General features: G+C 40.9%; 2 protein-coding genes across 7 annotated transcripts in view; one reads left to right on the forward strand and one right to left on the reverse strand.

Annotated features, from left to right (window-relative positions):
• Positions 1 to 23192, reverse strand: part of dennd6b (DENN/MADD domain containing 6B) — a 62860-nt gene that overhangs the window by 37714 nt on the left and 1954 nt on the right. The window contains exon 1 of one of the 6 annotated variants that reach the window (XM_069908303.1): positions 4919 to 5025. The exons of 3 other annotated variants lie outside the window; for them this stretch is intronic. In XM_069908303.1, coding sequence (XP_069764404.1) covers positions 4919 to 4932 — 14 coding nt within the window. In that variant the 5' untranslated portion in view covers positions 4933 to 5025. Of the gene's footprint in view, positions 1 to 1271; positions 1293 to 4918; positions 5026 to 23192 lie in introns of those variants that run through there. 2 more of the 6 variants (XM_069908309.1, XM_069908302.1) reach the window with 2 other exon arrangements.
• Positions 15 to 23192, forward strand: part of LOC138748315 (plexin-B2-like) — a 217020-nt gene continuing 193842 nt past the window's right edge. The window contains exon 1 of the mRNA XM_069908265.1: positions 15 to 1066. The gene's annotated coding sequence lies outside the window, so the exon portion shown is untranslated. The remainder of the gene's footprint in view (positions 1067 to 23192) is intronic.

Consider the following 23192-nt stretch of genomic DNA (forward strand, 5'->3'; position numbering starts at 1 on the left):
GACTCCGCCCCACGCGGCCGCCTGCTCGCGCCGCGGCCGGTGCAGACGGGCGCCGCTCAGAAGGGGGCAGGAGCCTGAAAAGGGGTGAGGCGGAGGCGGGTTGGTCGATCTTGTGTGGAGGTGAATGGGCGACGGGAAGTGATAATCCACTGAAGCAATTTTAAATCGAACAGAGGAGGAATTCATGAAAGTATTCATCCTTAATTTTTAGCACTTCACACCTCGGTTTTAATCCGATTAACAATTGACCTTCACAGGTCACTCAGTGGAAAATTCCAAAGATTTACCACCTTCCGAGCAAAGAGATTTCTCCTCAGGACGAAATGCACAATTCTGAGCAGCTCAAGGACAGATTGAAGCAATAGGGGAACTTGAAGGGAGCAATTAAATGGTTCCAAGTTCAATGCCTTATGATTTGAGTGTTAGGGGTGAGATAATATGAGATCCCATCTGCGCACATGCAGAAAAAGAGGACCACTGGTCAAATTCAGTCAAGAGAGCATCTTATTGTGAGGCACACATGCAACACGAGGAACGACCTCAACAACGTTCGGAGGAACGACGAGAGGGCGTATGCCCTCCCATTATTTCTATCTCACTATCTCACCCCTCCCATTACTCAAACAATAATCATCAAACTTCAAACCAGTAAGTTCTCTTTTAATGCTCCATTGTTTTTCATAATGCTCGTTGGTTCAAAGCTCGGTGGTCTCTTTTTCGCATGGGCCAAAAGACCACAGGGGAGACCAAAAGACCTCCAGTATGTGGCACATTTCATTTAGCAGCCTGCAAAATGGCTGCCGTGAAATTTTGCCCCTCTGTCCTCAGAGGTTTATTGTAAAGCCTGCTGAATGTTCTTTCATTTGACCATCCCACCTGATGGATGATATCCCAAAGGAGGACTTCTGCTCAACCAGCAGTAGACGTTGCTGCCGCTCTGGTTGAGTGAACCCCCACTCCGGCCAACCTCATGGTCCTCTAGCTACCTGGCCAAGGTCTGAGACGATGCCCGCTGATGTGGTTTCCTGCAGCAGACCAACAAGAATCTCTCTTCCCCTCTGATATCGTGAGTACATTTAGTATATTGTCTTAGATACCGCACCACACATAATCTTTCATCCTCTTGATAAGTGTTCAATTTAAACTTTGTTCCCACACTACCAGGTCTATCATGTCATGAACATGAAATTCAACAAAATAATTTTCCCAAATGATATAGTCCAAGTTTAAACAAGTTAAAATTAATATTCTTTGGGCCGAATTAAGCTCACAAGCATGAGTAATTTCTGTGATAAGTCTTGTAAGTCAAAAGTGTATAATGGCGACAAATGTCGCGACAAATCCAACACAACTTTAACATCCCAGGATCAGGAGTTCCCTGTGGGTGGGTGGGGGGGTGCAAAGAACTCTGGGAAGTGCATGACTTCAGGGGTCAGGTGATTGTGACAGCGCACCAACTATAATTATTTAAATTCCTGCAAAGATTCCATTAATAGTGCTGTTGGTTCAGCTCACAGACAACTTCTGTTGTGTTTTATTCACTGCACCACTCCCTACAACGTTGTAATTTTGGTTAACAAAAACAGTCACAGTTATTTGAAGAAAGATTCACAAAAAGGTTATGTAAGTTGAACTAAGGAATTCAAAAGGACAAAATCATACAATTGGTAGTTCAATAAATTCAAAAACCTTTCGGTAGTCATAGAAATGGATTTCTATTATTCTGATATTAAGTGGGATACAGCATTGGCTCCAAAGGTTGTCATGGTCGAAGGGTGGTAGTGGGGACGAGCTCCCACTGCTGCACAAATTCATAACATGCAATTCAAACAACCTCTGACAACAAGTCCAACTCCTGGCTGGCAGAGCTGTTCTCACTGACAGGAGAAGAGGCAAGGGCGGGCTTCTGGTGCCTCGAGACCAGTTCCTTTGGGCAGATGGGGCTCGTTAACAACAGATGGTAACTCATCTCGGAGAGGGAAAACTCCAATTTCAAACCTCCACTACCCTGTGGCTATACCCACTTTCCATATAACCATATAACCATAACCATTTACGGGGCGGAAACAGGCCATTTTGGCCTTTCAAGTCCGCACCGGTTCACTGATTTTGTGTGCCCTCTTCAGGCATTGGTGATTTTAAGTGTAGTGTATCTTTGAGAATTTTAACATCTATCCATAGGTACTCTGTACTTTGGATGTGAAATCTCATATTAAAATATTCAAAAACATTGGCTGTGTGGGAGAAGCTAGTGAGTGGCCGTGGACAACTACTTCTCAGACTGGAGGCCTGTGACTAGTGGTGTGCTGCAGGGATCGGTGCTGTGACCAGCGTAGCTTGTCATCTAGATCCATAATCTGGACAACAATGTGGTGATTGGATCAGCAAGTTTGCAGACAATACTCAGATCAGAAGCGTTGTGGACAGCAAGGAAAGTTTTCAAAGCTTGCAGAAGGATCTGGACCAGCAGATGGAATTTAACATGAACAACTGTCGGGAAAGGGTTTGGGAGTAAACCCTGAGGAAAGAATCCAGAGTCAGAATCCCAAAGGCGGCTGACTGCCGTACTCAGCACCAGCTCAGCAACTTCTGAGATGCTGCTGGCACCAACCTTCATCATTTTTTTGGACCTGTCATTAACATGGAGAGGGGGATCCTACTACATGAGCAACAGACAGACCTCCATTTCAACTATGCCCTGCCTTGTGCCCTGGAGAGGCAACTTTAAAGTGACTAACAGAGGTGCAGTACCCATGGTCGACCAAGACCGATGGAGACCAAAGAAGATACAGTATTAAACAGCGCATAAAATTCCAAATTAAATTTTTAGCTGATATTGTAGCATGCCAAATCAATTTTTGTGGTTAACAATAAAGCTGGAATAATGTGATGGAGGTGATAATGGAGGTAAATTTTGGAATTGTTATGAAAAATGGCCAAAAAAAATGGGGGAAAGGTTGTAAAATTAAGTCAATTTTATTAGATTGATATAACAGAAGTAGAGTGGAAATAGTTGTTTGAAATCAGTATCAAGTCAAGGAAAACATTCAAAATGGAGATTCGGGGAGATATGTCCCTACACAAAAAGAGACTGAATGGCAAGGTGCATTCAGAGCAAGCTATCGCAAAATAATGGGACAGAGCAGATTACAAGTACATGAAGTAACCTTGGATGTGATAAATATAATAAATATGAAAGCTTGGTGTTTAGAATGCTTCAAAATGTAAACGTCGCGAGGCTGGAATAAAGTGTCTCTCAATTTATTAAGAAAATTAAGGGAGATAATTTTGGTGGTTCAATTATGCTGGAACTCTAGAATGCTAGTTAGCAATACTTTGCGTATTGTATTGAGTTGGGGTTACCCTATTACAGGAAATATGTAATTACACAAGAGAATGTGCAGAAATTTATAAAAATATTGCCTGGCCTATAAAATTGTTATGGTGACGAAGCACAAGAGATGTTAAGGGAGACCTAATCGAGACATAGAATTATGATGATCTTCGAGTAAATGGGAAGGATCTTTTTTTGAGATGAGAGGTGGCCTTTTCAACTTCATCTTGGTCAAGATGGTGGCAAAACTGAACTGAAAAAATTATTGTGGATGAAATGAGTATGTTGTTGGAATACATTATGTGTTAACTGTTTCTCTCTTGCCTTGATAAGTCCAACTCTATTCTTGGTTCTCAATGGGGTGGGACCTCAAACATTTGGACCATCAATATACACAGAACAATGCTGAAGAACTCAGGGGTGTCATGGTTGTTAACGAGTTACTGAACCCATACTTTCAGCTGTAAACACAACCCAGCAGTTAAAAGAGTATAGCTTTCATTATGATATGTTTCTTTAAGGGTTTTCTGCTGAGATTGCAGCTATGGACTACATGTTGATAGCTAGAAAACTTGCAATAGATAAATCCAACATCAAATACTCGAACTGACAGGCGACATAACTCAGGAAACCACACAGCAGTTGTGTATGGGATCACCTCAATAGAAGGTCATGTTAATGAAGCTCTTAAAAACAGCATTAAGGTGGCAAACAATGGTCTCTTGATTCCATTAAGACATTAGTGAAGCAACATTCAGGGTGAGATCTTTAACAGCTGGCTGAATAATTGAAACAGAGAAGCAAAGCTACAATTAAATTCATGTAGAAACTGAAGCACTTTTTCAATAGTGTGCTGACATTTTCAGCTGGATTATCTGGTGAAAAAGTAATTTCATTCTGAACAATTTATGATAAATGGTAAAATTAAGAAATGAGTATGAGATTACAGTAATGAACTACATTGGTTTTGCCAAGGAGTTCTGATGGAAACTTTAATTCTAAGTTGCTTGGAGAAAGCCTTCCGCAGGGAAAACGGGCTGCTCCCTCTGTGACTCCCTTGTCCATTCCTCCCTCCCCACCAATCATCTCCTTGGGACCTACCCCTGTGACTGCAGGAGATGCTCCACTTGCACCCACATCTCCTCCCTCACCACCATTCGAGGCCCCAAACAATCCTTCCAAGTGAAGCAATATTTCATTTGTGAATCTGCAGGGGTCATTTACTGCATCAGGTGCTCCCGCTGTTGTCTCCACTACATCGGAGATAATGAACGCAGATTAGGAGATGGATTTGCTGAGCACCTCAGTTCTGTTCACCACAATAGGGTGGATCTCCCAGTGGCTACCCATTTTAATTCTCCATCCCATTCTCTTGCTGATATGTCTGTCCATGGTTTCATGCACTACCAGACTGAGACCACCCATAAATTGGAGGAACAACACCTCATCTTCCAACCGGCACCCTTCAACTGAATGGCATTAATATCGACTTCTCTGTCTTTCTTTAAAACCCCCGCCACCCCCTTTTTCCCAGATGTTTCTCCATCCTCTGTCTCCTTACACACAGACATGATCAATTCTTACCCGTCCTTTGTCATATCCAATTAACACTTTTTGTTGGTCTGGATTCCTCCCCCATTGTTTGAATTCTGAGATTTTCTACTTCTGGCTTATTCTCCTTATTCCTTGAAGAAGGCCTCAAGCCTGAAATGTCAGCAATATATCTTTGTCTCCTATGGATACTGAAAAGACTGGCTGAGTTCCTCCAACATTTCAGTGTGTTTTTATTACAATCAAAGTGTCTGCTGACTTTCTCGTTTCACTCTGGAGAAAGTGTGACCTTGACTGAAGATTTTATCAAGCCTTTACTGTGTTTATCCACTCTCTACATTGTGCAGGAGGAGAGAAATAGTGGAAATAAGTTTTTCTTTTCACTGCAAACAGATAAAGACAAACAACAAAGGAAATATTGTTATTCTTAGGCTGCAAACAATTCCCAAAGAACATACAGCATGAATATAGTGTTCTTTTCTGCATGATGAACTCCAAAAGGGTTGTTATTAGGCCAGAGGACTAGGAATGTTTTAGAATCCAGCAGCAATAGCCTCAAAAAACTGATAAGAAAGAAGAAAATTGATTTTGAGAGAAAGCTTTATATAATATCAAAACAAGCTGCAAGAGTTTCTATGGATATATAAATGGGAAAAGGGTTGATATGGAACGTCTAGAGAATAAAGCTAGTGAATTAAAAGGAAACAAAGAAATGGCAGATTTGTTAATCAATTTTTTGCAAAATTCTTCACCATGAGGACACTGCAAATTGGCTAATTTCATATAACATGGAGGAACACAATAATCTCAATCGCAAGTGGTAAAATATTGGAAAATAAAGTGGCTGAAGGCAGACTGAAATGATTTTTAAAGGAAGTGGCTGCTGAGATAATAGATACATTGTCTGTAAATTTTCAGAACTTGCTAAATTCCAGGAGGGTAACAGAACATTGGATAATGAGACCCCTTTGTTCAAAAAGGGAAAAAGACAGAAAACAGGGAACTATAAGCCAGTTGATTTAACATCTATTGTTGGGAACATGCCAGTGTTCTAGCATTTAGAAAAACTGAATCCAAACAAATCTAATGAACATGGTTTTTTATAAAAGGTGGAATGGTTGCCCATTCAGAGCCAGCTCTTCAGCGCTTGATGTCCTGTTTTGCGGAAACTGCCAAAATGTTTGGCCTGGAAGTCAGCCTGAAGCAAACTGAGGTCCTCCATCAGCCAGCTCCCCACCATGACTACCAGCCCCCCCACATCTCCATCGGGCGCACAAAACTCAAAACGGTCAACCAGTTTACCTATCTCGGCTGCACCATTTCATCGGATGCAAGGATCGACAACGAGATAGACAACAGATTCGCCAAGGAAAATAGCGCCTTTGGAAGACTACACAAAAGAGTCTGGAAAAACAACCAACCGAAAAACCTCACAAAGATAAGCGTATACAGAGCCGTTGTCATACCCACTTCTGGCTTATTCTCCTTATTTCTTGAAGAAGGCCTCAAGCCTGAAATGTCAGCAATATATCTTTGTCTCCTATGGATACTGAAAAGACTGGCTGAGTTCCTCCAACATTTCAGTGTGTTTTTATTACAATCAAAGTGTTTGCTGACTTTCTTGTTTCACTCTGGAGAAAGTGTGACCTTGACTGAAGATTTTATCAAGCCTTTACTGCGTTTATCCACTCTCTACATTGTGCAGGAGGAGAGAAGTAGTGGAAATAAGTTTTTCTTTTCACTGCAAACAGATAAAGACAAACAACGAATCATGGGTCCTCTACCAACCACCTACGGATCCTAGAACGCTTCCACCAGCGTTGTCTCCACTCCATCCTCAACATTCATTGGAGCGACTTCATTTCCAACATTGAAGTACTCAAGATGGCAGAGGCCGACAGCATCGAATTCACGCTGCTGAAGATCCAAATGCGCTGGGTAGGACACGTCTCCAGAATGGAGGACCATCTCCTTCCCAAGATCGTGTTATATGGCGAGCTCTCCACTGGCCACCGAGACAGAGGTGCACCAAAGAAGAGGTACAAGGACTGCCTAAAGAAATCTCTTGGTGCCTGCCTCATTGACCACCGCCAGTGGGCTGATATCGCCTCAAACCGTGCATCTTGGCGCCTCACAGTTTGGCGGGCAGCAACCTCCTTTGAAGAAGACCGCAGAACTCACCTCACTGACAAAAGGCAAAGGAGGAAAAACCCAACACCCAACTCCAACCAACCAATTTTCCCTTGCAACCACTGCAACCGTGTCTGCCTGTCCCGCATCGGACTTGTCAGCCACAAACGAGCCTGCAGCTGACGTGGACATTACTCCTCCATAAATCTTCGTCTGCGAAGCCAAGCCAAAGAAAGAATACAGCGCCAGCGACTCGGGTTGAAATCCAAGTCTATCTGTAAGGAATTTGTATATTCTCCCTGTGTTTGCATGGTTTCTTCTGAGTGCTCCAATTTCCTTCCACACTTCAAAAAAGGTACAGGGTTCATAGGTCAATTGCTGTATTTGGGTAGCATGAGCTCATAGGCTGAAATGTTACTCTGCTGTATGTCAAAATTTATTTTTCTAAAAATTCAAATGAATGAAGGTGTTCTTATGCATGAATCACAAAAAAAATGTAGCTAAGAAGACAAATGGCAGGTCAGCTGGTCTTTATTGTGAAGGGATTGGATTTAAGAATCTGGAGGTATGGTTACATTGTAAAGGATGATGGTGAGGCCACATCTGGAATACAGAAATGCTGGAGGAACTCAGCAGGACACACAGCGTCCATAGGAGGTAAAGATATCTAAATGGCAATTCAGTTCTGAGGCAAAAAGCAGGCAGGTGTCTGAATAAAAAGGGCTGAGGGAGAGAGGGCATGAGGAGGGAGCACAGGGGGAGCACAGTCAGGCCAAAAGACAGAAGGCGACAATTGGATATGGATAGAAGAACAGGAGAGGAAGGGTGGTGGTTCTGTGGTTCTGTGAGTGCAGTGCAGGTACCTGAGCTCCTTGTGAGGGCCAAACTGAAAGGCCCGGTTAATGGAGCTGGAAAGCATGTGGCACAAAATTATGGTGGAGAACTTGTAGAACTATCTTTGAAAAGAGAACTTCTTCAGTAGGCATCCCTCAAAGAGATTCTTGAGTGGAGCGGCTGAATGGAATGTAACACGAAAGTCGGAAGCTGTAATTGTAGTAAAAGTACAGTTTCTTTCTTCTTTGGCTTGGCTTCGCGGACAAAGATTTATGGAGGGGGTAAATGTCCACGTCAGCTGCAGGCTCGTTTGTGGCTGACAAGTCCGATGCGGGACAGGCAGACACGGTTGCAGCGGTTGCAGGAGAAAATTGGTTGGTTGGGGTTGGGTGTTGGGTTTTTCCTCAGTAATGCTGGTGGAACTCAGCTGGTATCCTATCAATATCCAATTATCAGTCACCATCATGTTGAAAAGGTGTACTGAAAATGCTCACAGGGACTATTCACATTCACTTCTTGTGCAAAATCAAGCCATCCTCTCCTCATTAGCCAAAAAAAAATTTTGGAAGTATGCAGTGTCCAGAATCAGAATTTATTGTCACGAACAAGTCATGAAAATCGGTGTTTTGTGGAGGCATCATGTGTACAGTGAAAAATACACTGATAACCATACTTGGACTACCTATGGTATTTGCCATATGGGTACAAGATGATAACGCTGGTGGAACGCTTCCACCAGCGTTGTCTCCGCTCCATCCTCAACATCCATTGGAGCGCTTACATCCCTAACGTCGAAGTACTCGAGATGGCAGAGATCGACAGCATCGAGTCCACGCTGCTGAAGATCCAGCTGTGCTGGATGGGTCACGTCTCCAGAATGGAGGACCATCGCCTTCCCAAGATCGTGTTATATGGCGAGCTCTCCACTGGCCACCATGACAGAGGTGCACCAAAGAAAAGGTACAAGGACTGCCTAAAGAAATCTCTTGGTGCCTGCCACATTGACCACCGCCAGTGGGCTGATAACGCCTCAAACCGTGCATCTTGGCGCCTCACAGTTTGGCGGGCAGCAACCTCCTTTGAAGAAGACCGCAGAGCCCACCTCACTGACAAAAGGCAAAGGAGGAAAAACCCAACACCCAACCCCAACCAACCAATTTTCCCCTGCAACCGCTGCAATCGTGTCTGCCTGTCCCGCATCGGACTTGTCAGCCACAAACGAGCCTGCAGCTGACGTGGACTTTTTACCCCCTCCATAAATCTTCATCCGCGAAGCCAAGCCAAAGAAAAGACAAGATGATAATCAGTTGACCCATTAAAAAAAACTAAACATACCATATATTTCAGCGTATGAATTGTAAAACCCAAAAAAAATCTCAAAAAGGGGGGAATCGAGACCTTAAATTCAACTAAAAAAAACAGATCAACATTGATACAGCATGTAAGTCGACGCTCTGACACCTCTCCACTGAGATGACCGCCTCTGCCTAGGACCCTGAGGTCGCCGTCACTGCTTCTGCTCAGTAGGCCAAGGTTCCTGCTCCTACCGGGAGAACGATGTTGCTGCTCCTTCTCTGTGGGCCATCGCTGACTTCGGCTGCAGCCGACGCTAAAGACTCGGACTCAGCACTGTCTTCCTGACCAGAAGCTAAGGTTTTTTTAAAAAAAAAATTTTACTTACTAACTTGCTTAATTTACAGCTTTGTTACTTGGCAATTGGGGTTTTGTAAAAATTTTTGGGTTGTTGCTGGGAGGCCTGGACAGTCCAAAAATTTGGGGTAGACTTATATGCCATATATACCATAAAATCCTTAAAGTGAGGCTGAAAAAGGGGAGGTAGACTTTTACGTCAAAATATACAGTATGTTGTGTTCAAGAGCTCAAGTCCACTCCAGATCATAAGTTTCAATGGTAATAAATTGCTGGTTCACAATATCTCTGATTATGAAAACCTTCCATCACATAATAGAAATCTTCACTCATATGCTCATTAATCGTGGATTGAAGGACATTAGGCAAGGTCTTGAGTTGCTCCCCTGATTCTAAGCTCTCTATTTTTCCTCCTTTGGGACCATTCTTGAATCATAGTTCTTTGACTGAACTCTTAGTTATATCTTAATTTCATCATCTTTTGTTTGGTATTGATTTCTCTTAGTTCATTGAAAGTTTTTCCTGTTTGGTATTCTCTACAAAATTGAATCTTTTTACCAAAATTTTACTATGGAGAAGCTACACATCTGCCAATTATCCCTGTGTCTCCTATTTTGTTGCTATCAGGGTGGCATTAAACTTATCTGACTTCCCCACTGTCTCAAACAGAAGAGTAAAAAATGTTCCTTGTGGTTTCTTCATCCTGGTTTTATTGCTGCCTTTACATATGTTGAAATGCCACATTAAACATACTAAAATGTAAAGGAAGTAGAGGCTCAAGTGCAGATAAAAAATGTATTTTATTTCAGATAGTGGTTTTGTATTCTGTCTGTTTCTAAGATATAGTTTTATGCTTGGTTAAGCAAGTTGTACAAATTCCAAAGTAGCACAAATGTGATGAAGTCAATATTGTTTTGTCCTTATCTTAGCTGTTAGTTTGCTATTTATTCCACTCTGCAGCTAAGTTTTTAGGTTGAGGGTGGAAATATGGGAGATTGACATTTGAATCCAACTGAATAATATTATTCAGACCACAGATTGACAGAAGGATCCGTGTTTATACAATAACTTCCTGAGCCTCGGGTGATAAGTATTTCAGGGCTGTCTGACGTGTGATGGGAATTAAAACATGGCAGCCAAATTACACACAGCAAATTCCCACAGATGAAAAGGTGATAATGTCCAGATAATCTTTTGTACAGCTTTTGATTGTTGAGATCAACACTGAAAACTGCCTTATATTTTGGCAGTGGGCCGATCTGTTCAAAGTAATAGCATGGAAGAATGATGTTGAAGAAAGCCAGGAAATTCCTGCTGACCCAATTTTCACTGATCTGTGGTCTAAATGGTGCAAATGCCATGGCAAGTGAAACATGTTAAATGAAGCCTTGGTACAATTGAGAGTCCATCTTAAAATTCCATGTTCTGTTTGGGTTTTCCATGCCTCAGGGAACATGGCAGAAAAATGATGAGAACTGTGAAGGAATCTTCTGTAAATTCGGCCCTAAATCTTACCATGCTACAATTGCTGATGACTTCTTCACAGTTGATCATAAGGGACTGCAAATGCTAGAATCTAGAGCCAAAACGAGCTGTTCATAGTCATGAAGCTATACAATAGGGAAACAGGTCCAAATTCATGGTGACCAAAATGCCTCTCTGAGCTTGTTCCATTTAACTGCATTTAGCCCATATCAGTCATGTACCTATTCAAGTGTTGTTTCTGTGTCAAAATTCTATTCACCTCCACAGCTTCTTCTAGTAGCTCATTCCATATATGTACACCTCAGTGAAAAAAGATTACCATTAGCTCCATTTCAAACCAGCTTAAACTAGCACCCTCTAGTTTTAAACTTCCCAATCCTGACTATGGCTATTCGACTATATATGCTGTTATGAGCTCAGAGTCCCCAAAACCCAGCAGCAGTAGGTTACTTGACAAAGTTGCTTTTAATTATCTTTAAACATGAAAACAGAATCACACTTTAACTTATCACTATTAACTCAACTAGCCTAACTTTACCCCCTTCTAATTCTAAGTGCACATATATGTAATGTGTGTGTAAGTTCAGAAAAATTCATTGATTCACAGTCCAATCTCACTTTTCATTACTCCAAGTTTACTCGTTGCAGGCAAATCTTATTCTGTGCACAGAATTTAACATTTAAGAAGTTCTCCAGGCTTTGGTGCTTGAAAGGTAAATGGTTACCGCTCAGGAAAGTTCTCATCAGTTTTCAGAGAGAGATTTGTTGTTCACAAGATACCCACAACTGATTCCTTCTAATCAGCCACTTCAGTGTCTTGTCAAAGAAACTTGCCCCATCAGGGTTTTCCAGATTATAACCTCTTGCTTTCAGGTCACCATAGAGTTCCTTTTTGTTTCTCTTATTTCAAGTGAAATATTAGGCAACCAGTCCTCTCCTCTTGTATGAATCACAAGTGCTTTGACCAGGCTGAACTAAGCATTCACAACCCATTTTCAAAATGGGGGCTTTTCACAAGCTTGTCAGCTTGTTCTATTCTAGTCTCAGCTGCTGCTGCTGACCGCAAAACTGCAGAACTGATCCCTCTCTCCCTCTCTCTCTCTGAGAAAAGTCTGTTTGACTCCATCTCTGCTTGCAAAACTACATAACCCTCTTTGAACAATAAGCAGCACTCCCAGACAGCCTGCAGCTCCGAACCTACTCTTCCAAGTTCTTTCATCTGTTGCTTTTCAAATCAACAATCCATTAGTGGTCTCTTGGGCACACTTCAAAGTTTTTGCAAAGGCACACGGGCCGACCTGTCTGGCTTGAGCAGAGCTCTAGTATTTTAAATGAGATTGTTTTGAAGTGTTTGTATGTAATCTACACTAAAAAACCTGCCCCAATTTATTTCCCAAAATCATATCTATAATCTGTCACAATACATACATGTCTTCTGATTTTATATACTCGACCAGTCTTTCCCAATAATTCAAGCCAATCAGTTTCAGTAACATCCTCATAATTTTTTTTGGCATACTTTTAAGCTTAATTACGTCCTTCCTGTAACAGGACGACCAAAACTACCAACTACAAATAGGGCCTCATCAATGACTTGTCCATCTGTTACATGATGTCTCAACTCCTGTACTCAATACTCTGACTGATGATGGCAAGCATGTCAAAAACCTTCTTTATCACTCTATCTACATATGTTGGTATCTTAAGGCCCATATCTCTCTGAATGTTTCCCATCCATGTATCTGTCCAACCTGTAATTGAACCTGCCTCCCTATTTCCTCTGGCAACTTGATCCACATATTCACCAAGTAGCCTCTCAAGTTCCCTTTATAAAATTCCCTTTTCACTTTAAATCTACGCCCTCTAGTTTTAGCTACTTCTATCCTGTATTTGTTGGTATCAGTGCTCACAATCACTCAGCAAAAGGAGATGTAAGGCGCTCCTTCTATTCGATAGCCTACAGGTCACCCTTGGGCAAGGTGTAGTACCTGTTTAGGCTCCCAATCAAGGTCATGTGAAGCCAAGGATTGCAGATGGTGAACAAGCAGATTCTACAAATTGGAATTTGTGGATATTAAAAATGCTGGGTAGATGAATGCCAGGGTTACCCTTCCAGTATGGATACTGCATTTGAAGAAGGCAACGGGAAACCACTTCAGTATTTTTCCCTTCTATAATTATGAACTCAATATCAACTAGTCTTAACTCAAAGATGGAGCCTTCACCGAGGAGAAGAGGAAACAACTACAATTCAGAGGGTCAGAGATTGTGATGGATGGAGAAACATTATCATTGAAAGGCAAGGCTCATGAATCCTGTATTTACCTTCTCCATGGTGAATACAGCCAAGTAAAATAAGAGCTAATTGCATTATTATAAACAGTGCAGTTTTATATGATCATTTAATTTTCTGAATCCTAGGGATCTTTTCAGTTTTCTTTATTATATTCCAGGGGTGTAGAATTTTGTAATGTGCAAGGGAGTCTGGACAATTTAAATCACTTCTGAAGCTATCCGTGTTAAAATTATTTTAACCAGAAATTAATATTTTAATGTGTTTTAAATACATACTAAAATTTATGACTCTTTTGTGTAGTCTTCCAAAGGCGCTATTTGCCTTGGCGAGTCTGTTGTCTATCTCATTGTCGATCCTTGCATCTGATGAAATGGTGCAGCCGAGATAGGTAAACTGGTTGACCGTTTTGAGTTTTGTGTGCCCGATGGAGATGTGGGGGGGCTGGTAGTCATGGTGGGGAGCTGGCTGATGGAGGACCTCAGTTTTCTTCAGGCTGACTTCCAGGCCAAACATTTTGGCAGTTTCCGCAAAGCAGGACGTCAAGCGCTGAAGAGCTGGCTCTGAATGGGCAACTAAAGCGGCATCATCTGCAAAGAGTAGTTCACGGACAAGTTTCTCTTGTGTCTTGGTGTGAGCTTGCAGGCGCCTCAGATTGAAGAGACTGCCATCCGTGCGGTACCGGATGTAAACAGCGTCTTCATTGTTGGGGTCTTTCATGGCTTGGTTCAGCATCATGCTGAAGAAGATTGAAAAGAGGGTTGGTGCGAGAACACAGCCTTGCTTCACGCCATTGTTAATGGAGAAGGGTTCAGAGAGCTCATTGCTGTATCTGACCCGACCTTGTTGGTTTTCGTGCAGTTGGATAATCATGTTGAGGAACTTTGGGGGACATCCGATGCGCTCTAGTATTTGCCAAAGCCCTTTCCTGCTCACGGTGTCGAAGGCTTTGGTGAGGTCAACAAAGGTGATGTAGAGTCCTTTGTTTTGTTCTCTGCACTTTTCTTGGAGCTGTCTGAGGGCAAAGACCATGTCAAAAGAGTCTGGAAAAACAACCAACTGAAAAACCTCACAAAGATAAGCGTATACAGAGCCGTTGTCATACCCACACTCCTGTTCGGCTCCGAATCATGGGTCCTCTACCGGCACCACCTACGGCTCCTAGAACGCTTCCACCAGCGTTGTCTCCGCTCCATCCTCAACATCCATTGGAGCGCTCACACCCCTAACGTCGAGGTACTCGAGATGGCAGAGGTCGACAGCATCGAGTCCACGCTGCTGAAGATCCAGCTGCGCTGGATGGGTCACGTCTCCAGAATGGAGGACCATCGCCTTCCCAAGATCGTATTATATGGCGAGCTCTCCACTGGCCACCGTGACAGAGGTGCACCAAAGAAAAGGTACAAGGACTGCCTAAAGAAATCTCTTGGTGCCTGCCACATTGACCACCGCCAGTGGGCTGATTACGCCTCAAACCGTGCATCTTGGCGCCTCACAGTTTGGCGGGCAGCAGCCTCCTTTGAAGAAGACCGCAGAGCCCACCTCACTGACAAAAGGCAAAGGAGGAAAAACCCAACACCCAACCCCAACCAACCAATTTTCCCTTGCAACCGCTGCAATCGTGTCTGCCTGTCCCGCATCGGACTGGTCAGCCACAAACGAGCCTGCAGCTGACGTGGACTTTTTTACCCCCTCCATAAATCTTCGTCCGCGAAGCCAAGCCAAAGAAAATTTATGAGCAACCTAGTTTCAGATTCAGACTTTATCCAACAATAGCAAACTAATAATGGTTTCTTATTTTAAAATGCAGGGAATATGACTTTCACTTTTATGTGTATTAATACATAATTGCTTGAAATAATTTTCAGCTTGTATTAGTCCTGGAGTCTCAACAGTGAACTGGGCCTATCTCAGAACAATATTCCATCATTTAAAAAATTTATCACTTTATAAATTAAACTAAACTTTAATTATTAAAACAATACATATAATTAAATTCAAAATTCAACACTTACTAGTTTAGATTTTTTTTTGGCCTCTAAACTCTCCAACTAAGTTAAATTATGTTGGTGAAATGACTGAATTTCCAGAAATTCCATTTATCTAATATTCTGAACATGTGATTTCTCTTTCCCCTCTCCCACCTCAAGCCTTAGTTCTGTACTCTTCTGAACCTTGTCCATTGAGTTACAAATGGAGCAAGTAAGACACAGAATGTGAAGTGCAGAGTTGCAAAGAGAGATCAGTTGGGGACAACAAAGGCAACGTAATTTTATTAATCATCCAGGAGTCTGATAATGGTGGGAAACAATTTGTCCCTGAATCTGGTGGTGCGTGGTCTCACACTCATATATCTTTTTCTTGCCAGGAGGAACGTGAAGAGAGTGTGGGATGGGTTGGTAAATATATTGTCTACTTTTATAAGGCAATGAGAAGGTAGATGGAATTGACAGAAGGGAAAGGAGTTTGTGCAGTGGTCGGAGTTGCATTCACAACTCAGCACTTTGTTATGGACTTGGGTGGAGAAGTTCTGTGCCACACAGTGATCCAGCCTGACAGGATACTTTCAATGGTGTATCTTTAGAAAATGTTAACAGACTCAAGTGACATTCCATGTCCCCAGGCTTCTGAGGAAGTAGAGGTGCTAGTGCACTTTCTTGGCTGTCGTGTTGACATGGGTGGGGTGGACCAGGACAAGTCACTGGAGATGTTTATCCTGAGGAACTTAAAGCTGTCTACTAGTTCCACTTCAGCACCATTGATGCAGACCAAGGAGTGTGCTCCACAAGAAAATATATAACCAGCTCCATACTTTTGCTGACATTGATGGAGGATTGTGATCCCAGCATTAGACCTCTAATATCTCTCTCTCTCTTTCTTTTTCTCTCCCTCTTTCCCTTCTATTTGCCAACTCATTGTTAGACATCTATCTACAATGGTGGTGAAATCCATATTTGAGAGCAAGGAGGGTCTCCAGCCCCCATGAAATTATAGATGGATATGATGTGCTTTGCCATGCAGCATGAACGTACATGAAGTCCAGAAGGGAACCATGTTCAAAAATCTTGCAGGATCCCGGTGTTAGGGAGGATCATTGAGGGGATCCTATCACCAACGCCCACTGATAGTGGCCTGCAGAACAGGAGATCAGGGATTTCCAATTGCTCTATCCAATTGCATAGAGTGTTGCAAAGGTCATGGAATTTGAGGTGTTGTAGAGCAAAAGTCAATGGTCAATGGTTATTGTCCAAATGTTTCAAGGCTGAGTGTAGACCAGGGGCATAGCATCTGCTGTGGAATTGTCACAGTGGTAGGTAAATTGGAATGGTGTGAAGATGGCTGGTAGGCTTGAGTTAATGTAAACCATGATCAACATCCATGATGGTGGATGTCAGAGCCACTAGCCAGTAGTCATTTAGAGCTGTCATTACATTTCTCCTCAACAATATTATACTGTAGTTGCCTTGTAGCAGATGGATACTTCAATCTCTAATAGGATAAATTGAAGATATCTGTGAATACTTCTGACAGTCTGGTCTGCACAGGTTTGAAGGACATATCCAGGGACTCCATCTGGGCAGGTTGCTTTCTGTAGGTTCCCTCTCTGGAAGGCTGATATGACATCTGTGGCAATGCCTGTGGGTGCAGGTATGCTTGAGGTTGTAGTTTGTACCACTGGCTTGTTGGCCTCTTGCGCAAAGTCAATGTAGAATGCATTGAGCTTCTCAGGGAGGGATGCACTATTGCTTGTTATTCTGCCTGGTTTCGCTTTATAGCTCGTTATGGCATGCATACCTGCCGTAAAGGCCAAGTGTCAATGATATTCTCACTATTATAAGCTCTGTTTTGTCACTGCTTCTGATGTCCTTGCATAGGTCATAACTGGATTTATCTGGACCAGTAAGTAATCAAAGGGCAGCTGTAATAGCACTAAGAAAATGTATGATAAAACAACTTATTCCACAATATGACTAGTAAATTTGTGATTCCAAAGGCAGGAACAACGTTATCTGCTGAGGGTCCATAAAATGACATTTATCAGGAAAACATTTCATCCATTTTTTGTGTCTTAGTAAATAGGTGAGAGGTCAATAAACTTTCTCCACATCCAGATTTCTTCTGATTACAAAGCGGTGCTGAGTGAGATTTGGAAGGTTGAATACCAGAAGTATTTACTTGCCCCTCAGTTAAAGCTGATTAGATTCCAATTTATTGTCAGAGTACGTATATGACATCACATATAACTTTAAGATTCATTTACCAATAGGCGAGGCAGAATTACCACATGTTGATAGTGCAAAAAATCTGTATACAACTTACACATGGAAACAAACTGTGCAATGCAGAGAAGTAAAAAAAGCAATAAGGTGCAAATGTAAGAGTCCTGCAACGAGTCCCTGATTGAGTTCATTGTTGAGGAGTCTGATGGTGGAGGGGTAGCACCTGTTCCTGAACCTGGTGTTGCAAGTCCTGTGCACCTATAGCTCTTTCCTGATGGTAGCAGCAAGAACAGATTGTGTGCTGTGGATCCTTGATGATTGCTGCAGCTCTCCAATGGCAGCATTTCTTGTAGATGTTCCAAATAGTGGTGAGGGTTTAACCCATGATGTCCTAGGCAGCATCCACTACCTTTTGCAGGGCTTTTCAGGGGTATTGGTGTCGCCAGCACACTTTCCACCACACATCTGTAGAAATTTGTAGAAAGTTTCCAATGTCATACCAAACCTTCCCAAACTCCTGAGGAAGTAGAGATGCTGACATGCTATCTTCACAATGGCATTAGTGTGTTGGGTCCAGGAAAGATCCTCTGACTCCCAAGAACTTAAATTTGCTCACCAACTACACTATTCTAGAAGCAGGTCTGAAGGATTTGTGTGAATTCATCTTAATTATATTTAAGTCTTTTCTGGGACTATATGTTGGATGTCTGATAATAAATGGACTTTATTACTCTTAATCAATTGCTTTTGTTTACGGGTCATTATATTGAGGTGAAGGTTGAGAATAGACATCAAGCAAAGCTGGATTGTTTCATTTCTTTCCTGACAACCTCATAGTGTTTGCAAAATGCCCATGCAAAAACCACATGGAAGGAAATCATGCCATCCACTTGGACCATCTCCCTACCAACCCATGTTGCCAAGCCCCCTGAGAGGCTAGGAAGAAAAATCTTCTAGCCTGGATATGGTATACAGGCCATTGCTTCTTCCTCCAGTTGTTACATTACAAAGCTGTCTTTTTCTTTCTATCATTCCATTTACTCATAAAAGCCCTTTCTAAACCACTAAAACACTTAAAAATATACTTCCCCTAAATGCAATTGTTGTTAAGGGCATGAAGATAACATTACTTCATTAAATTTATTCGATATTTAAACTGTTTGTTCAGTCGCTATTTTAAAATGGAAAGAATGTACAGGAGATGACAAGAAAAGGCTCCCTGTGGATCTAGAGAAAAGTAATGTTAATAAAACTCTATATTTGGAATCTGTGATGCCATCTTGCCATCTTACTAAAACTGTAGCATTATCTTAATATATTTTTATATGTAGTTTATGGGTTAGGCTAAATGTTAAAAAATCGTATTGATTCCAGAATCAGTCTCTGATCCGAGAATGTAAATTTAAGTCCGTTTATTGCAAGATCTGTGATGATTTATCATTTTAAGATTGCTTTCAATTGTAAACAATAGTTCAAGATATCATATGTGATCCTTCTATTTTAGTTGCTTGCTGCTCATAGGATCCTAGAACCAGCAAAGAGATTGCATTATTACTGTATTGTTGAATGAGGCTTTCAATTTTACTATTCAAAGAAAGAAAGGCAGGCTCAATTCAGACTTCACCGCAAATATTTCATGATAATCAGAAAACTTAACCTTTAATTGCATCAAACTTATCACTTTGGTTAGAAATATGTGATGAAAAATGTTGGCCTCCAACCTAGAAAGAATCTGACTGAGAAATTATCTTGTAGAGCTACGAAGATTGTAAGAAGTGTAGAAAAAAAGTTAAGTTGAAAGAAATGCCTGAGGCATAGATTCAAATTATAAAAGGATACATTTTGGCATTGTAATGAAATTCTGCACCTAAAAATATGACCAGTAAGTGAACCAAATTAATATATACTGTAGAACAGTGGTTTTCAAAAAGGTTGCGAACCACTGCTCGAGACCCAATTGTTACTGAAATATTTTGCTTCAGAAAAATTTTCATTGGCCCATTAGCTTTGGAGTGATGAAGCTGTGCACATAACGAGTCCATTAGGTTCGATTAAAACAATGGCTTTCAAACTTTTTTTTTCCACTCACACATACCACCTTAAATAATCCCTTACTAATCACAGAGTACCTATTGCAAAGAGAATACTTAAAATGGTATGCGAGTGGAAAGAAAAAAGTTTGAAAACCACTGATATAGAATGATGGAGTCAAAAGTATTCATTTATATAAATAATTGAACAATGTCTTGGGTACAAAGTAGAGAAAATTTAGAATCAGTGGAGAGCAAGATAGTTCAAATAGTTTTTCTAAGTATCTGATGATTTTCAGATTGCATTGATACAATAAATATTGAAGTTCAGTGACTGACATTGGCAACTCTTAAGGTCATTTTGCACACAATGTTCAACAATCCTTCAAATATAAACGATCATTCGTTTTTAAAAATGTTGATACGTGGACCAAGTATTTAGCATCTCATTTCATGTTTTATATTTTATTGTAGACAAAAAAATATTTCTGCATTCAGTTTCGAGATTTGAGCTTGAACTCAAAACTTACCAGGTCATGAAAGAATGCTGTCTTTTGATTTTTGGAGGAATGTGAAATTGGACAATCACACCTAAGTCAAGGCATCATAAGACAACTGATGGAAGGGGGTAGAGGTGTTGTTGAAAATAGAATTGGGCTGATGTTAGTTTGATCATCGGGTTAATGAAGGATTGTTTTCTTGGGTTAAAATTGGTAAAAGGAAATAAAGAAGCAGAATATGGACTTTGGATGAAATGAATATGCAAGTCTGGGGAGATGTTGCACGTAAAGTGGATTTTATTGGATGAAAGGAGAGGGAAGGTATCAGAGGAGGCAAAATGGACACCTTTTACTGTGGATGTTAATACATTTCAGTTGGATGAAAACACCTGAATAGGCGAAGTGAAGAAATTTTGGAATGATTCTATTCTGCTCCCCAGGATGTTTTAGCAGCTGTGAAAATGGCACAGCTGTTGTCAGATGTGGCAATCAATTACCTGGCTGATTAATTAGTGGATGCAATCATGCCTGATGTTGGCAGTCATTTCACTGCTGGTTTTATATAAAAGCAGTAGATGGAAGATCATCTGAGTGTTAAATCTGAGCCATGGCAACTGTGGAGTCGTTCCAGAACTTTTGCGTTATTTTTGGTACTAAACTGGCAAAGACTAGATTGGGAGTCAGAAACAAGATAGGAGGTTGAAAGAACAGGAAGTTTTTTTTCTTTTTCCCAGGGAATGCAACTTAAGGAAACAATTTTAGACCAACAGCTGCATATGTATAAGGACGTGAAAAGACAAACCCTTTTTAATGCTCATATTCATTCAAAATACCTGATTGCAGCAGAAGAAATCTGTAAGAGGGATTGCAAGTGTCAAAACGCATGAACACAGCTAAAGGCATAGATCAGCGTAGCAGAGGCCAGTAATGGAAGTAAAAAAACGTGCTTGTCCCAGTGGTTTGTGTATTTAAAAAGTGTTATCAAAGATAGCCAAAAGTAGGTTGATGCTTTAAATGATAGGGACAGAAGTATCTATTTTACACTAAAATAACATATGTAAATGAGACTAAGAACTGTTAATTAATTGAATAACATCCAATTGCGAAAGAAGTGTTAATCTCAGATAATTATTGAATTTTTAGTTTTAATCCTAGTCAATAGAGGTGAAGCAATGATCCATAGTCCCACCAATATGTACAAAATGTGCTATGTGGAAATCGAAGAGCCTTCCCATATCCTCGATGTGTATTTGAATAGAGAAGCTAAAAATCAGATTTCAGAGTTTGAGCAGTGTTTCAGTGAGGTTGAGGGTTATATGAATAACACATTTCAGGATATGGAGGAGAGTGAGTGGACAAACCAGGTAGATTAGGCAGCGAATACACAAGTCTTTGAATATTGAACTCTCGATATCGGAGAAGCCAATAGCCGAATCCACTCTAGGTGACAAATTAACTAGGTTGGGGGGGGGAAGAAAAGATAGTACATTACATAGTTATGGTGATAGGTCAGCATTTCTGATGCCACAATAGTTATTCTAGTATTGTATGTTGCCTCCTTGGCATCAGAGTTAAGGACATCTCCAAATGGTTGCAGAAAATTCTGACAGGTGAGAATGCACAGCTGAAATTCATAACCAGTGCCATAGATATGAAAAAGAATTAGATCTTGTGAGAAGAAAAAGTTACATTTCAAAAATAATCAGATCTACAATGATAATCGACAGGTGCCAAACGAAGACGGGTTTTAGATGGATGGAGAATTGGGCCTGTTCTAAGGGAGGAAACTCTGGCCGGATTTTGCTTCTTTTGTTGGCCCATTGAAAAGGTGAAACCAGCTTTACAGACAAATGGGAACCCAATTGAAGGGAAAGAAGCAAAGACTGGATGACTCAGAAGGTAAATAAAATGAAGCTAGAAAAACTGAATTTAATTGTCCTCAGTAAAACATACTTCAAAGTGAAGTTCAGGCAAAGAAAGATAATGAACCAAAAATACAGACTGACAAAAGCAAAACCCCCCCCCCCCCCCCCCCAAAAAATGAAATTGCTAGAAACACCAGACAGGTTGGACAGTATACCTGAAACGAGAAATACAGTGAATGTCTTTGATTAAAGACCCTTTATCAGAACAGAGTGAACTATGGCCATTTTTGAAACAGGACAAAACATGCTGGATTAGCATATTCCTGGTGATAAGATGTTCTGAGAAGGCAAACAGTAATATTTTTTTTAAAAAGAGGGCGTGCAGTAATATCGGCTAAGAAAGTAATTGCAGCTATAAGGAGATAATATATGAGAAAGATGAAGTCCAATAGTCTGAGGTAAGTACAAAAAGAACAGGAGAGTAGGCCAGCAGAAACCAGAGATTTCTGATAATGTCCTCCCTCCCTTACCCAACTATTACCTCCTACCTTTGGGACTGTGCTCCTTGATGAGGGGGTCAAGCCCAAAACATTGGGCTTTGAGATATAAAGTACACTGTTTGACCAGCTGATTTTCTCTATGATTGTGTCTTTTCTTTTTTTTATATAATTTTTTATTTTACACACTGTGAACCATATCAACCAAAATATATACAAACATTTCCCTCTTAAAAATAGAGACATTTTCTCCTTTTTTCCCCCTACCTTCCCTCCCTCCTTCTCACCCCCCTCCAAAACCAATAAATATTCAACATATACAGTAAAACCATTAAACAATGTCATCACACAATAAAAAATAAACAAGAAAAATGTGTCATCTACTTTTACACACTGGATCAAATCATTTTGTCTTCTTATCATTTTAGGGGGTGGAGGTCCGAAGCAAGCCCTCTCTGTTATGTTCCATGTATGGTTCCCAAATTTGTTCAAATAATGTGACTTTATTTTTTAAATTATATGTTATTTTTTCCAATGGAATACATTTATTCATTTCCATGTACCATTACTGTATACTCAGGCTCTCTTCTGATTTCCAAGTTGACATTATACATTTTTTTTGCTACAGCTAAGGCTATCCTAATAAATCTTTTTTGCCCCTCATCCAGTTTGAGGCCTAATTCCTTGAATGTGTCTTTTCTTAAGTCCAGTAGTGAAATGAGAGGAAAAAAATGGCTGTGCACATTAGACCCTGACTACTTCACCTGATTCAGAAGGAATCAAGTTGGGTTAGCTGCATATTA

The sequence above is a fragment of the Narcine bancroftii genome, chromosome 13, assembly GCF_036971445.1.
Source record: "Narcine bancroftii isolate sNarBan1 chromosome 13, sNarBan1.hap1, whole genome shotgun sequence".
In the NCBI taxonomy this organism is placed as follows: Eukaryota; Metazoa; Chordata; class Chondrichthyes; order Torpediniformes; family Narcinidae; genus Narcine; species Narcine bancroftii.